We start from the raw sequence: 15,334 nt of genomic DNA on the forward strand, positions 1-15,334 counted from the left end.
AAGATACAGCCCCTTAAAGGGGGTACATAAAATTTTTATAACAATTTTTTTCACAAGCACTAAAAAAGTTGAAATATTGAAATTGACCTGACGTTTTGTACTGCCAAGAAGTACTACCAGCCAGATATTTATTTGGTTTACCCCATGGTTGTAAGGGGTGGAAAACGCAACCCCTAAAATTTATTTCCAATGTAACTTTTTGTTCTGAATTCGTATAAATTTCTTGAGGTTCATTGGCGGTAGATTCGGATACATTTCATTGAACTTTCTACATGTTCTGCTGATAATTTTGTCACACTGTCCAAAATAATAAACAAATTCATAAGAACTTCGTTTGAATAGTTTTGTTCCATCGTTTTGAAGGTATTTGCAACTTCTGAAGTGACGAAAATGTCGATATTATTAGGAGAATGTCACAACGCTACTATCAAATAGTAATCATGGCCTGCTTACCAAATACCGAATGGAAATACCATTCTGAAGAGACATTTTCACAAATAAATGTTCATAAGTCCGAAACTTGTGCTATGCTATGTGCTGTGCTATCCACCGTGAATCAGCCTGTATATGCCTGATGTAGTCCTTCTCGACCACCAGACCAAGACGATATTTGTCGTGGAGTTTTCAGCTCCTGGCGAGATGAATATCGTCAGAAAAGAGGAGGAAAACGGATAAAATATCGAGATTTTCTCTCCGCAGACTCTATCCTGATCACTTTGTCAAGATGGTTGTTCTGATTATTGGAGTCCTTGGTGGAATGATGTCTTCTCTACTTTCGAATTTAAAAATCATACCGGCTTGCCGCACTAAGGCAGAACATTTAGTCGCACAGATGCAGAAGGCTGTCATTCTTGGCTCACTGCGCTTGCTCAGGGTACATGATTCTCGGACCCAATGATCACTTACCCCACGGTGTGGGGAGTGGTCATTGGTTGATAATGCTGGCGCGCCCTCCCGAATGTATCGGGGCTTCGGGGGATAGGGCCTGACCAGCGCACACTACGGTAAACAAAAATCAAAATAGTAAAAATCATTATTATTATCATCATTATTGAGCATTGATGAATTTTGTTTCTTGAAGGAAAAAACACAAGCACCACAGGAAAATCTTCGGAGCGCTCTAAGAGCGGTGCCTGTGGGAAAGTAGCTATTCACGTTTTGGATTTGAATTGCCGTAGATTGAATTCATTTGGAAAAAGGTTATCAGGAAGTGTATTACACATAAACGCTGTTCTATACATGAAAGAGTCCTTGAACAGTAAAATTCTAAATATTCTGAGGTGAACCTCAAAACTATGAGTAGCTACAGTCCAAGTACCAAGTCACGGTGCCAAGTCACTTGAATTATTCCCGTGAAATTATCTATAAAAGAGAGACAAATCTCCAACCTTTCTTCGATGTTCCAGGCTATCTAGGTTGCAACTGATGTTCGTGTCTGCAATCAGGTAGATAACTCTTTTCTGGATGGAATCTAGCATCTTCAGGGTATGCTCAGGAGCGGAGCTCCATACAAGAGAACAATACTCCAAAGAAGGTCTGATTTGAGCTTTATAAAGCATTAAAAGTTCCTGAGGTGTGTACAGTTTTCTGGTTTGGAACAGTGTTCCAAGCTTTTGAGAAGCAGCCTTCGCAATTCCAACGACATGATCGTGACAAGACATATTGGTGTCCATTTTAAACCTCAACAAACTTAGCGAAGAGAGAAGCGGCGTTGATGGTGAAAGTATTTGACAGATATCCATCGACGGCCACTTGCAGGAAACGTTCTTTCAGAAAGCTAGAGAGCCATACACAAAAATTATCCGACAAACTATAACAACAAGGTTGGTCAGCAAACCCTCATGCCACACACCGTCAGAGGTTTCAGAAATATCAAGCGCAACAGATCTTGATGTTTCTCAATTGCGTTACTCCAAATATGGTTGACATATGATAGAAGGTTGCCTATTGATATTTGTTTCCGAGAGCCATATTGATGATCACTCAAGATGTTGAAGCCTTCAAAATTTTCAAGGATATGGTAGTTTACGGCTCTCTCCATGTTTTTTGATATCACTGGTAGTGACTGGTCTATAGTTATTTGGGAGATTTTTTTTGCCTTTTCTGGGAATAAGCTAATCGCGAGAAATCTTTTAACACGAAGGAAAACCGCTTTCTTGAAAGACAGGTTGAAAAGTCTTCAAAATACTGGTGCGAGGTCATTGTCGCACTTTTCAAGTAGGATAACAGTACTCCATCAGGACCAGATGCCTTATTGATAATGAGCTGTTCCAAAATTCGTCTGACTAAAAGTTGTCAAAAAGAAATTTCTGGCAATGTGAATTTTTATGTGAGAATAGCCTAATACAACGAACTTTTTTTTTTGTTTCAGAACCCCTACAAATGAGTACATTGGTCAGTGTGGCAGGAGCCCTTCTAGTGATTTTCCTGCTGTTCATTTGCGTCTGCGTATACGCAATTAGAGCAGAAAAATGCTGCTTTGCCCGTAAGTTATCCTAAAAACATATTTCACATTTTTAGTTACCACTCTCATTCCAGTATTTAGCTTTTCAGTGAAAATTGTTTTTGTTTGATAACAGTTTCAATCCACAGAAAAATTTTGAATTGCTTTAATGAAGAAAATTAATTCATTAAGATTTGTTAATTCTGGTCTTTCAATCAATTGCTATGTGGAACGGTGGTTCGAGTCCCGAAGTTCGATTTTAACTGCGTACCGTCCGACCCGTGTTAGGAATCGCACGTTAGGATGTAAGATCATCTTAATCCTCAGCTAGCGTGATGTATTTATTTGAGAAACTTCCACATGGAAACTGATTCAAACGAAAAAAATCTTCGAATAGTTTTTCCGTAAGTGACATCCCTTTCGTATGATTTAATGTTCATGTGGAGTAGTCGCTTCGAAAGTTTCCCACATATTTTGATCAAACATGGAGATGGAGAAAGCCAAAATATTTTTTCCCTACATTTTGAAATCCTAATAGAATTTTCTACACAGCAATCTAGTTTTGAATTGAATTTTACTCCCTCTAAACTATACACTCTTCTATCTACTCGTTTCAAATTCTACAAACTCTTTAAGTGATACTTAGTTTCTACTCTTTTCGTGTCATCATTAAAGTTCACCAAAAAATGGAAACTTTCACGTCTGTGGCTGGTAGTTAGAGCCACCAACCACAAAAAAGGAGGAATAATCAAAACGCCTCTGAACACAAGAGAAATGGTGGCTTCAGACAAACCGACAAATCAGCTGAAACCAATATTTGGCCATCAAGTAAAGTCTATACGCTTTTTTATCCATTCGTTTCGAATCCTACAAACTTTTTAAATGATACTCAGTTTCCCGACCTTCTGTGTCGTTGTTGAAGTTCACCAAAGAATGTAAACTTGCACGTCTGTGGCTGGTGGTTAGAGCCACCAGCCACAACAAAAGAGAATAATAATCAAAACGTTGGTTGAGAGAGCACGACGTATTTCTGAATTTGAGTCTTCATGAGGAACTCAAGCACCTAAAAAATGTATTCAAAGGTTCACATTTTCAAAAACATGCAGTAACTCAGAAACGATTATAGATATCGATATGCGTTCTTCACCATTATGTTCATCACAAAATTCGATCCTCAGACACAGCCGTCAGTTTTCATCTATCTGGTTTAAACACAAGAGTTTTCTTTAAAAGTATCTAATTTGGCCCACTCTGTACTATTATAGTTAAGAGTATTCTATATCAGTCTTGCTGTATAACTGATCGTCAAACCACGTATTTCATGTGATTCCTTACCAAAATCAAACACCAGCTTCAATTAGCCTTCTTAAATTCGATTATTTTCGCTCTACTGAGGTGTTCCAACTTAGAACGTGCATCGAATAAACTATCGGGTATTAAAGATGTGGAATATAACGAGCAACTTCTTTCATTAGTGTTGAACGCCACTTAGAAAATCATAACATCCATCGAGTGGGTTTCTGATAACAATTTAGTATTCTCCGCTGAATTTTCATTAGGTGCTTCGTTCCACTGTTATACTAAATGGAAAAATCCTCTACCCTTATATAAAATTCATAATGTCAGACTTTTCAGACATCGGCGTCGTGTTTTCAGACAAATTCTAAATCATCAACAAGTTTCACACTTTGTTGTGAGTCGTAGTTCGCTATAAAAAAGCTTATTCAAGCTATTCTTTACTAACTGAAATCTATATTTTCAGTGCTCTATATATGTTTTGACAATTTTAATCACCCAAACTTCAAATGCCTGAGTTTCATCTAGCCAATTAATGTTAAATATTTACCTGAGTTTGGGAATACATTAATAAACCCCAAAGTAAGAGAAGATGGGTATACAACTCCATTTAAATAAACCTGTAATGAGTGAAATTACCTGAGCGTATGTACCAGTATTCACATTTGAAAAATATTCAGTAACGGGGAGTTACTTAATTCTATTTGGTCATTCAGTATATTACCAGAATTTTTGAATCTATTTATTTCTGGACATTCTGAAAAATTGGGTTTCAAACTTATATCTTCTTAATGTCATGTCATGATTGTAAATATTATTGTAAATATTATCGAGTTCAATCTTTATAAAAAACTACAAAGGATAAGCCAGGAACCGCGACTACCCAAATTCAAGAAACGATACCGTTCGCTACAGGACAAAACAAGAATGTTTTGGCTCAGCATACAGAACGAATAATGGTTCAAGTGAACTTATTGAAAACAATTCACACAAAACATCAGTGTTGGATAGATCAGGAGTATATAAGTTGATTTGTGGCTTTCGACCAAAACTTTATATTGGCCAAACGGAAAGAACTTTTTTCCAAAGAATTAGGGAGCACAAAGAACCAATTTCACATTTGTAAAACATCTTGCAGAAGAAGTACATCAGTTTAATCATGACTATGACGTCTCACATTAGCCTTGACAAAGAATAAAGTCTGCGGAGTTCGAAGAGAAAATTTTGATACTTCATCTTTCATACTTTTTTTTGAAATTTATTTGTCTCACCAGTTGCTGAAAACTTCACGACAAATATCGTTTAAATCTGATGGTCGAAAGAACCACATCAGGCTTGTATAAGCCAGAGGTGAGAAATGAATAGTTCCAATGAGTTCGGTACTTTTCATTTTCAACAACGGATTCATTATCCCCGGGAGCGTAGGACAACATCGGTATCTCCTCAATACCGTAAAGTATCATATATAGTAATAAAGCACTCTTAGGCGGGGTTATGTCGATAGATATAGGCCTGAGACGTGTCAGGAACCTCCATATTCATCACGCGATTGCTGTAGACTGAGGTTCCGTAGCAGCCTCTTGAAAACCAGGCCACCAAACGCGGACTGCGATTCCAAGAATTGCATTTGATACCCTGCAAGTGTGGAGAATCATACATCGGAGATACTAAGAGGCCATTGAAAGTTTGCATTGCTGAGCACAAGAAACACACACAGCGAGGAGAAACCAGCAATCAGGAATAGCAGAGCATGTTTGGACTCATCAACATAACATCAAGTAGGCTCAAGCTGAAATCATCCACAAGAAGGAACACTAGTTTTGCCAAGCTAGCGTCGAGATACGTAACATATGGAAATATGAATCGGAAAGAGGGAAGAGGGGATAGGTGAAAGCACTCGAATCACCTATAAATAGTCAGATCTCGGAGGAATAAGTCCAGTTGTCACCCGAAGATGATTGTGGATACTAACAATCGAAATTTCGTGACGTAACTTGGTTTGGAATCTTTTAATTTCTAGTTTCAGTTCTTGCTAATAAGATTTTTTTAATTTTCAGCTTGTATTAACTTTCCAATTTTTTTATTTTCTGGTTGTTGCTTGCATGTTATTTTTTGTAGTTTCAGTTTTTCGTTTATTTTTCGAATAATTTCTTTGATTTCTTTTAGGAATTTCAAATCAATTTATATTATATTAGAAAATGGAATTCTGAACTGGTGAAATACGCTCTTATAATAATGTACAGCCCAAGCTATTGAACCTAGAATCTTGAATTATGCAGGTTGGTCCTTTGTATAGCGTAAATTAGTATCAAGAGAGGGAATCAGGAATTTACACCCACAGGGGTAAAATAGGGGTTTGAAGATTTTATTGAATTTCGTCAGTTTTGAAGTTGGAACCTGAAGTTTTTGGGTTGATAAAAATATATCGTAACGATTTGTTCAAAATGGTCTGTCACGAAACTAAATGTCACAAATCAAATTCTCCGCGGACAAAGCCTCGGGAAACCAATAGTTCATCATAAATACTCATAAGAGTACCTCATTGAGTGAGGTACATTCTTTGATCATCATCTATCCATTTTTAGAATACCTAAATCATCTAATCGCAGTTCGGAGAAGCGCTTTCAAGTTTTATTGCGTTTGAAAAATTATTCATGAAAACCCACGTCGAACATTTTTTATGAAAGTCCCAGTCTTTTCCATTTCAGATGATCCTAATCGGATTATTTCAAATCATGGCGTAAAAGTTTAATTTCTATTTATGGTCTTGTAAATAAAATTTTATCAGATATTCCAGATCTGTATTCATGAAAATTCTCACAAGAAAGGGTGAGAATGTTGAAATGAATGAGCTTTGGAATACTAAAAAAGTTTTAAAATATGAAAAGCATCAATTGTTATCCCTTCTATTTGATTTTAGTTTTGAAAAAATTAATTTTGTTTTGGTTGACTCCGAAAAACTGGTCAATTCATTTGACATTTATTCTCATAAAAATCAAATAATCTACATTTGGCACATGAGAGGTTTAATATTATTTCCTACTTTTACAGGAAAGGGCGACTTCAAACCATCAGAAATAGATGGGTGAGTATAATGGTTTAATTATAATGTCCATTAACCAACATTTCTAATCAACCTCAATTTCATAATAGCTTAACCGATGCAGCAATCGACTGATTAATTGAAATGGGTTTTGCTACTATTACGTGGTTTATTTACAGCGGTGTCGTTCCAAATGGAATTGTAATATAATGTACATCAAAGGGTTACTTCTGAAGGGATAAAATCACTCTGGGATCACCATTTCACTTTATAGTGGAAATCATACAATAAGCTGTATCAATTAGTTTCAATTTCACCATAGTTCAAATTGGAAGAGGTATTGTTTTAGGAGAGAATAATTTTTGGCAAAAAAATATTGGCTTCATACAAAAAAAGTGACAATCTTCCAAAATGAGGAAGAAAGCAATCGATTTCAAGAAAGTAACTGCAAATCATCCAAAGAAGGAACTTTCAGACACAAACTAAAAGAAAAACCCTCCCGAAACAGTTACTTTCATATAAAAATTGAATCACAAGTAACAACAATACTCCCAAAAATATATCCATTTCAATTCATCTGAATATTCGTTATGGGATTGGATTTAATCAGATATCATTCACAGGATTGCTACACAATACAATGAATGAAAGAGGTAAAATATCAACTACATGAAACACTGTCATCCTCACTTGTGAACATCTGATGTTTCGTCGTAAGACACTTGCCTTATCGTCACTTCTCCACCAAATTACTATTTCGAAATTTATTGCTTCCTTCCTTTCTTTGAAAGATTTCCACATTTTTATGTATGAAGATGGGAAAGTCGGAAGCCGAAACCTTCTTTTATCATAGTATGTCGTAACAAAGACGGTATTAGATTTCAGCAAAGTAAAAAATTCATGACTATTGATGTTGAGAACTTTTTGCATGTATCCAATTTGGTTTATTAGATCAATAAGAAGAAAAGAGAAATGGAACTTTCTATGTTTTTACCACTTCTATTTGTAACTAACGTTACTGCAGCTTCGTCCTATACGGACATTTTCAAACTTATACAAGGAACTAACAATGGTTCATTACATTAGCCCTTATATACCACCCCTGTAGTACTGATAGAGGTACTTGGCTTGATTGAGTACCTGAATTTACAGTTTACAATGCGAATGTGCCAATTTGAAAACCGGTGAGTGAACTAAATCGATTTGATCATTTAACAGGTTGAACCTGTTTATTCTTGTGAATTTTCAAGGATTCTAAGATATTGAGTTTGTAACCCTTCCTTGCATAGTGCAAAATTTCCGTATCGTTTAGATTCGGAAACATGTGGTTGCATGCCAAGGAGTGGTTTGAAAACGAATCATTCGAATCATTTTTGCCTAGTATGAAGGACCTTTCATGTTCACATACCGTTTTTGGAAATTTCGGCCACATTGTCCCACATAAACACTATTACACTCCGGACACTTAAGCTTATGAACTCCAGATTTCTCCAACTTTTCCACCTTATCTTTGGCATTGGAAAGGAAATGAGTGGCATGTGGTCTGAATACCACTTTCACATTGTTTTTTCTGAAGAAACTCGCAATTATCCCTGTTCTTTTTCAAAAATATGTTGAAGTTACCCAGTTCTTGATTTCTGGTTATTTGACCTGAGGGTATATTGATCTGTAAGTGTATCTGGATACTATCTCTGGATAGTATCTGCGTTGAAACCGTTATTATGACCTATCTGTGTGATTATATCAATTTCCCTAGCTAGATTCTGAGCAGACGAAGGCAGTGAGAATGCTCTGTGCAACAATGAATTGTAGGCTGCTAATTTATGACTGTCTGGATGGAAAGAATCGCTTGGGATGGTGATGTACTTGTGTGTTCCACTCTAGCATTCTTCGGAGAAAGATTCAAATGAATTTGTTGGTTTCAAAACCGTCGACGTAGTTTGGAGCTATTGAAATTGGCTCTTTGCTTCGTACTCTAGTATGAAACATCAAAAAATTTGTTCAGTTCAAATCGAGATGATTCTGGTCAATTGAATACTGATTGTCCGTGTTGTCCTAATGATTGTTGCAATCATATCCAGTTAGTTCTATGAAAATCATTGGATAACATCTGGTGGAGACACTTTTGCAAGATTTTTCCAAACTCGAAGAAGATTATCACACGTTTTTTCATTATTTTGCTCTCAAGTTAGTCGACTTCTTCAAGTGAACAGATATTTTCCCACAGTTTTGATGATTGAAATATGATTGTGAAATGAATGAAAATCAAGAAAGGATCCAAACTCTTCAGTCGAGTGACTGCATGATTTTATTAAAATTTTGTAATCCAAAATATTGATAATAATCAGTATACTTCCATACTCACTATCAAATACATTACTTTTCTTTGAAGCTGCATGAAATATCATTTTATTTAAATTTCTGCAACTGCCACAATAACAGACAAATATTCTCGTTCCGAAACTGGAGGCTCCATTGAAACAAAAGGAACAAACATAGAGATAAACATTTCCGAATGCGGTTCGGGAATTTCCAACCTAGCGTTTGTAACATAATTTCCTGTATTCTGAATCCACCTCGAATTCATTCCATCAGAATTGTTTCAGATGAATACAATTTTAGAATTGATGGGATTTACTTTGAAGGGAACAACTTCATTGTCAACTACGATTATAATGCCTTTGTTTGTGAGTGAACTTTCGAAAAAAACTGTGTTCATAATCATTACAACAATAATGATGATTTCATTTTCCCAACATACATGCTAATTAAAGGGGAAAATAATTCGAAACTGAAAGATAACTGAGTACGAACAATAAAAAGATAAATCAGAGCGATGACTGAAAACGTTCGTTCGAAGGTGGTTGACTATGTTTCATGATGAATTTTGTTAGTTTGAATGTCCATTGATTGATTTGATATATAATTTGAATTTCTTAAAGAACAAATGACATCGAAAATTGAAATGAATAGCTGAAAATAAAAATTGAAATGAAATGATCATCAATAGATTTTAAGTCAAGTTACTTCACAACGTTTCGATTGTTAGAACCAACAATCATCTTCGGGTGATGACTGGACTAATTCCCTCGAAAACTGACTATTTATAGTCCAAGAGTCAGTGACGCATGTTTCATGAAGTGTTTGATGCACCCTGATATTTTGTAAGGCTAGTATCTATGTAATAAGAAGTACGAATACCTGTGTTTGCCTGACCCTGCCCGGAACACTAGATATTGCGCATAATGGATAGGTGTAAAAAAATATAAGCCAATTTTTGATTCACAGGCCAACAAACTTTAATCGAAGGCTTAGTTGATTTTTAATTGAAATTTAAGATGGCAGACACTTTGGAGAGGGTTTACATATAATTAATTTCCCTCAAATTTTTTTTCTTCAACAAAATGAAATGTTTGATTCATTATGAAATTTCAACAGCTACCTAATCAAATATTTAGAAAGGTAATTACAAAAAGCCAGACAGTTTTTTTGGGGTTTAATTTCCGGCAAACATGAAAATAAATTTTATTTCAAATAGAAAGAGATAGGTTGCGCGTAGTTGGTGGCGTTAGTGAAAGCACCGATCACCATAGTAGCTACACTTGTCTTCTACGTTCTCATTGGTTGTTAATCACGTGTTCTTTACCAGCGGTACATTTAAAATGAAATTCATACTTATGAATAGATGTAATTTAAAGATATTTAGGATGTGAAAAGATAGTTCAATTTTTATAACTTTCATAGAACTGTTAATAAATCAAAATTGGAAAACAATGCAGTTAAGTGGTGATGGAAAATTAAAATTGTATTTTATTGAATGAAAAAAATGGTAAGGTTATCATTGAAAACTCCATCATTGCACTATATAGTTGATTTTGTAGGTTTATTGTCATAGAAAATATTTAATACAAACATATATTATTAAAAAAAATTTGGGAAAATATCTTTTCTTCTTCTTCTCCTCATTCTTCTCTCTCATCTTTCCTCATCACTACTGTTCTCTGAAGAATCATCTCCTTCTGAAGAATCATCACTCCAATAAATGTCCGAATCAGGAGAAGTTTCTTTGTTATCTGAAAAAATTGGATATAAATTAATGTTATTCCTCAACAAATTCAAATTGTTAAGAAATACACACCGTCATTGTTGATATTTTGTCCGATATTTGAACAAGTTTTGATCACATCCAGAGCAGTTTGTGGTACCTTTACACCATTTAAATTCATCGGTCGTCTTTTATTATCCAACCGTGGGATCCAGGAAACAAAAATATGTTGGAGTGCAAAGATGAGCGTTTCGCCATTCATTCATTCATTCATTACAGACAGATCCGGTATCGACAAACTTTTGGACTAACTTGGCAACGTGCGAATAATTCACATTTATCCCGGGATGACCGTTATTGAAGAGGCGACCAGTAAGTCCAGCACAACTATTATGTTGATAATAAAGTTTAACAATTTCAACTCGTTCAGGAATGGAATAAACCATTTTTACAGTAAAGTTGAAATGATTTCAAAAGCAACCGAGCTGAATCAATGGACGTTTGCCTAAATTCTTTTCGTACACTTATCTGCTGTTGTTATTTGAACCAAAAAACGCACGAGAGAAATTGAGGAATGTAGTAGTGATAAAAATGCCGTTTTTTCCGAATTTTCATCAACACCAAAAATATCGAGTAAATGTTCTTGCTATTCTTATAACTATTCAAGTAAATACAACAAATTAGGTATCATTAGAAAGATAATTTTGTACCCTTTCAAATGATATATCACTCGACCCCACTTTCCATTCAAAATTTTAGGGTTGTTACTCACCCTCGCTAGGGGGTTGAAGGCACAGGTAGAAAAATACACATCTGAAATGTGTCCCCCTCAAAAGCAAAATTGACCTGTCCGAGCATTTTTGCGTTAAGTTACAAAAAAAGGAGAAAAGCAAGGTGCATACTTTTCGTTGGACCACTCGATATACACGAATACTCTCCACAGTTCACCGATTATTCGAACGGAAATACGTTCAAATTATGTTCCCTGTTCAAATCTGTTTCATACTATCGTCTCCTCATGAATGACAACTCTCAGAATTTGAAACTTGTGCCAGCTGTGGGTTAATGAGGTCTAACATTTCACATGCGATTCCAGCCACGAGTCGGACAGTAACAGTGATAATCTGGAATCCGACAGTTGGACCTCCACATAGAGGTTGACTGAATATGAAAAACAAACCACTCGAGCTAACCAACCGACAGATCATGACCCAGCGACCCAGAGTTGTTGAGTAGAGGCATTTATGCGAACAGACAACTCAGAATAACGTTCAATCTCCAAACAGATTTCCACAGTCCATCCCGCATTTCACACACAAGTTACCTCACTGTCGATCGTGTTCTGGCCATCACATCAATCGATAAGTGATTGTCAGTAATTAGGGCCGATTGCGATGATTTATTAATTACTTCCGGAATTACGCCGTATTTATGGCTTCCTGCCATGCTGCGGTCCCATCACGATGCGGAGCTCTCGACTCGAAGTCTCTGGTCCTTTTCGTACCACTTTGCCTTTATTTGCTCTTTTTCGGCCTTTATATCCTCGATATATTATGCATGGATTTGTGACGCTTTGTATCGTCGTTACGGATTACATTATTTTTATGGGGAACTACAGAGTTGAACGATTTTCATTCATTGGATCAGAATGTGTTTTGCTGTTTTTTCTAAAATTATTGTAGAAATACTTGGTTTGTTCACGGTATTCATTTTTGTGTCATCGGCATCGACTACATCGGTCAATAACCTGGTATCCTGGGTAGCCAATGTTAATAACTCGCCAAGCCACCTAGGGAGCATTATGGATATTCGCAGTTCTTCAGCCATGTGACGTTGCAGAAATACCCCATCTTCAACTAGATGAATTCTCTCGAGAAAAGTGTATCTATTCTGAGTTGGGGTCGAACTCACAACCTTCTGAACCTAATTCACGGTATTACCATCGTTAGGTTCAGCATACAATGCTTGGACTGCAACAAATTCTATATCATCCAAACCAAGAAAAAACTGATCCAAAGGTACGAGCACAAAAAGGCAGGTTGTGACAACCTGTTGGAATGAAAATAACCCTGCTTGCTTTTTGTGTTGCACAGAATTTATAATGTTTTCTTGTTTTGTATCGTCATTCTTCAGCATTCGTTCTAATAGTTCTTCTTCAGCAATTTGGTAGGTCATCAAATGACTTCGTTTTAGTTTATACATTGTAAATCAACTGGCTTCGGGTATAGAATTGTGGATTTGTATTAGCTTATCAGCATCAATTTTTGGCCATAGGAGTTGGTTATTATTTATCCATGACGACGGAACTATGGTGAAAATATATACTGAAAACGTAGATAAAATGAGTCAAATCCAGCTTCGAAAAGACAAAACTATCACGTGAAAATATAGGCCGGAATAATCAAATATTTGGTCAATTATTGAAGCTGGTTAAAAGATACATTCTGACATCAAAAACTTACCCGTCATTTCCTTTGAACGCACGGTAAATTAAATATCAACAATATTTCATCGGCATAACGACATATAGGTTATGTCTAATATTCACCATGTATTTAGCATTAGACAACAGATATTTATCATAAAAAAGGCAATATGTGATGAAAATAAGTAATTTATATTATAAGAGTCACTAAAGTGTCGTTTATTAGCAAAAATGTTGCCAACAAACTTATAAACAATCACACTCGCGACGATGCGGCTGGGTCACATGACAATTTGGAGCGCTCTGATTGGTCGCAGCATCCAAAATTGTCAGAATGAACCTACATAAGAAATAACACGGTGTTTTGATTTGGAACTGTCCTAGTACCTATACTCCAATTTCCTATTTATAGCAGTTTCATAAACACAAAAATATTTCTGGGAGGAATGCAGTTTTATAATTTGTTTCTCCGAAACGTTTCCGCAACTATTATAAAATACGAAATTGCTAGTTGGGTTGAAGATATGCAGCAGGACAGTATTGATCTTCACGTAAGTGGTATTTTTGTGGATCGTCTCGTTTGTTGAGACTGTTGAGACGTTTTTCAATTTCGATAGATTCGCTATTCTGGCCTTGGGGACTTCGTGGGTTACAATGGTTTTGGTATTTTTGAAGCTCATTATGCTGTCCTGTTCGTTTTCAAGTTGATGTTTGAAAAAGTGAGAGGCTGGATCTGATTTGTGGACAGCTAGCGCAAGCCATTCTAGAGCAGATGAAACACAGTATTTTGTATATGTTGTGTGGCTCGTTGGGTATTATGTTGATCGTTATTCATACAAATATGTAAATTTGATTGCTGGCTATGAAAACTATGTCCATAACTCTATGGACATAGCAAAAAATGCTTTCAGATGGTTGGTCTGACCATCGGGCAGTTCGAGATGTATACTAGATAGCTTAAATCCCTCAAGATGTTTTCAATGGAACTCAATCTCATCCACCCATCATGCCTTTTGTGATTTTTCCTAATAACAAAACCGCGCTTGAGTGCTACTTACACAACGTCGCAACTCCATTCATATTTGATCATTCGGTAATTGTTGCCCCATATTTCGTTCGACGAGCAATCATCCAGACCATTTCTCACGAGACGCTAACTCCGCGTCAGAAGTAAATCAACTTTGAAACAATTTTCTCGCCCATGAAAGTCCCGTATTTCATCATTTCGCAGTAGAGATTCGCCGAAGATGATTTAGTTTTACGCCACGTACCATTCCCATACCCCGAACATTATTTGCACACACGAGCTCAAGGGAAATTTCATTTAGGGAAAACGTACGTTACGGAAGGCCATACAGAACAAACTTTACTACCTGGACATAAAATAAATTTGTATTGCTCGGTGTTCCGGATGAATTGTTCGAGTCGGAAATGAAGGGGAGGGAAACAATAACTCCGGACTTCCAGGACGAAGACCTCCACACTGCGAAGTTGGACCTATTCTTAACGAACTTCACTTTATCGCATTTTTCTATTTTTCCCATTTCCATATCCCGGGAGTTATAGAACGAATAGAGGTTTTCAATTCTCGATATAACGGTGTAATTGTCTTTGTAGTATACACTGAATTCCAGTTGAAATGAATCACTCTGAATAAGATATTTGACCCAAAGGTCTATGAAGAATCCTGAAACAGATCAACTTCAGTTCTCATATTTCTGCGTAGAAATTAAACTTTCCACAACAATCCATATGTCGTAAATTTCAAATGAAAGTGATATCCAACGGTCACCTCATTTGAAAGGTCTTTCAATGATTCAGTGAGATACTGTAGCCATACATCAGTATGCTTACAATCTCGGGTGTACCACTGATTCACCAGAAGTAACTGGAAGAATACTGAATATTACTGAAGTTTTTCCCAACACCAAACTGTTATTTAGACACCTCGACAAGTGTTTCGATCACCAAATGATCATCTTTAAGAGAAAGATCAGTTTGATTGTAAATGTGGAATTTGCGTCGATGAAGAATTCTGATAACGGTTGTACGACTCGGTCATGATCCTTAGGTGGGGTTAGG

At 36.2% G+C, this 15,334-nt stretch overlaps 1 protein-coding gene across 3 annotated transcripts in view; it reads left to right on the forward strand.

Annotated features, from left to right (window-relative positions):
• The window catches only part of LOC111504686 (kin of IRRE-like protein 1), an 833,154-nt gene that overhangs the window by 789,116 nt on the left and 28,704 nt on the right, over positions 1 to 15,334 (forward strand). For all 3 annotated transcript variants that reach the window (XM_074182261.1, XM_074182260.1, XM_074182262.1), the window contains exons 10-11: positions 2,372 to 2,485; positions 6,791 to 6,824. In XM_074182261.1, coding sequence (XP_074038362.1) covers positions 2,372 to 2,485; positions 6,791 to 6,824 — 148 coding nt within the window. The remainder of the gene's footprint in view (positions 1 to 2,371; positions 2,486 to 6,790; positions 6,825 to 15,334) is intronic.

This window comes from Leptinotarsa decemlineata, unplaced genomic scaffold (assembly GCF_025532065.1).
Source record: "Leptinotarsa decemlineata unplaced genomic scaffold, Ldec_3_MD MMD2_tig00026328_RagTag_RagTag, whole genome shotgun sequence".
NCBI lineage: Eukaryota > Metazoa > Arthropoda > Insecta > Coleoptera > Chrysomelidae > Leptinotarsa > Leptinotarsa decemlineata.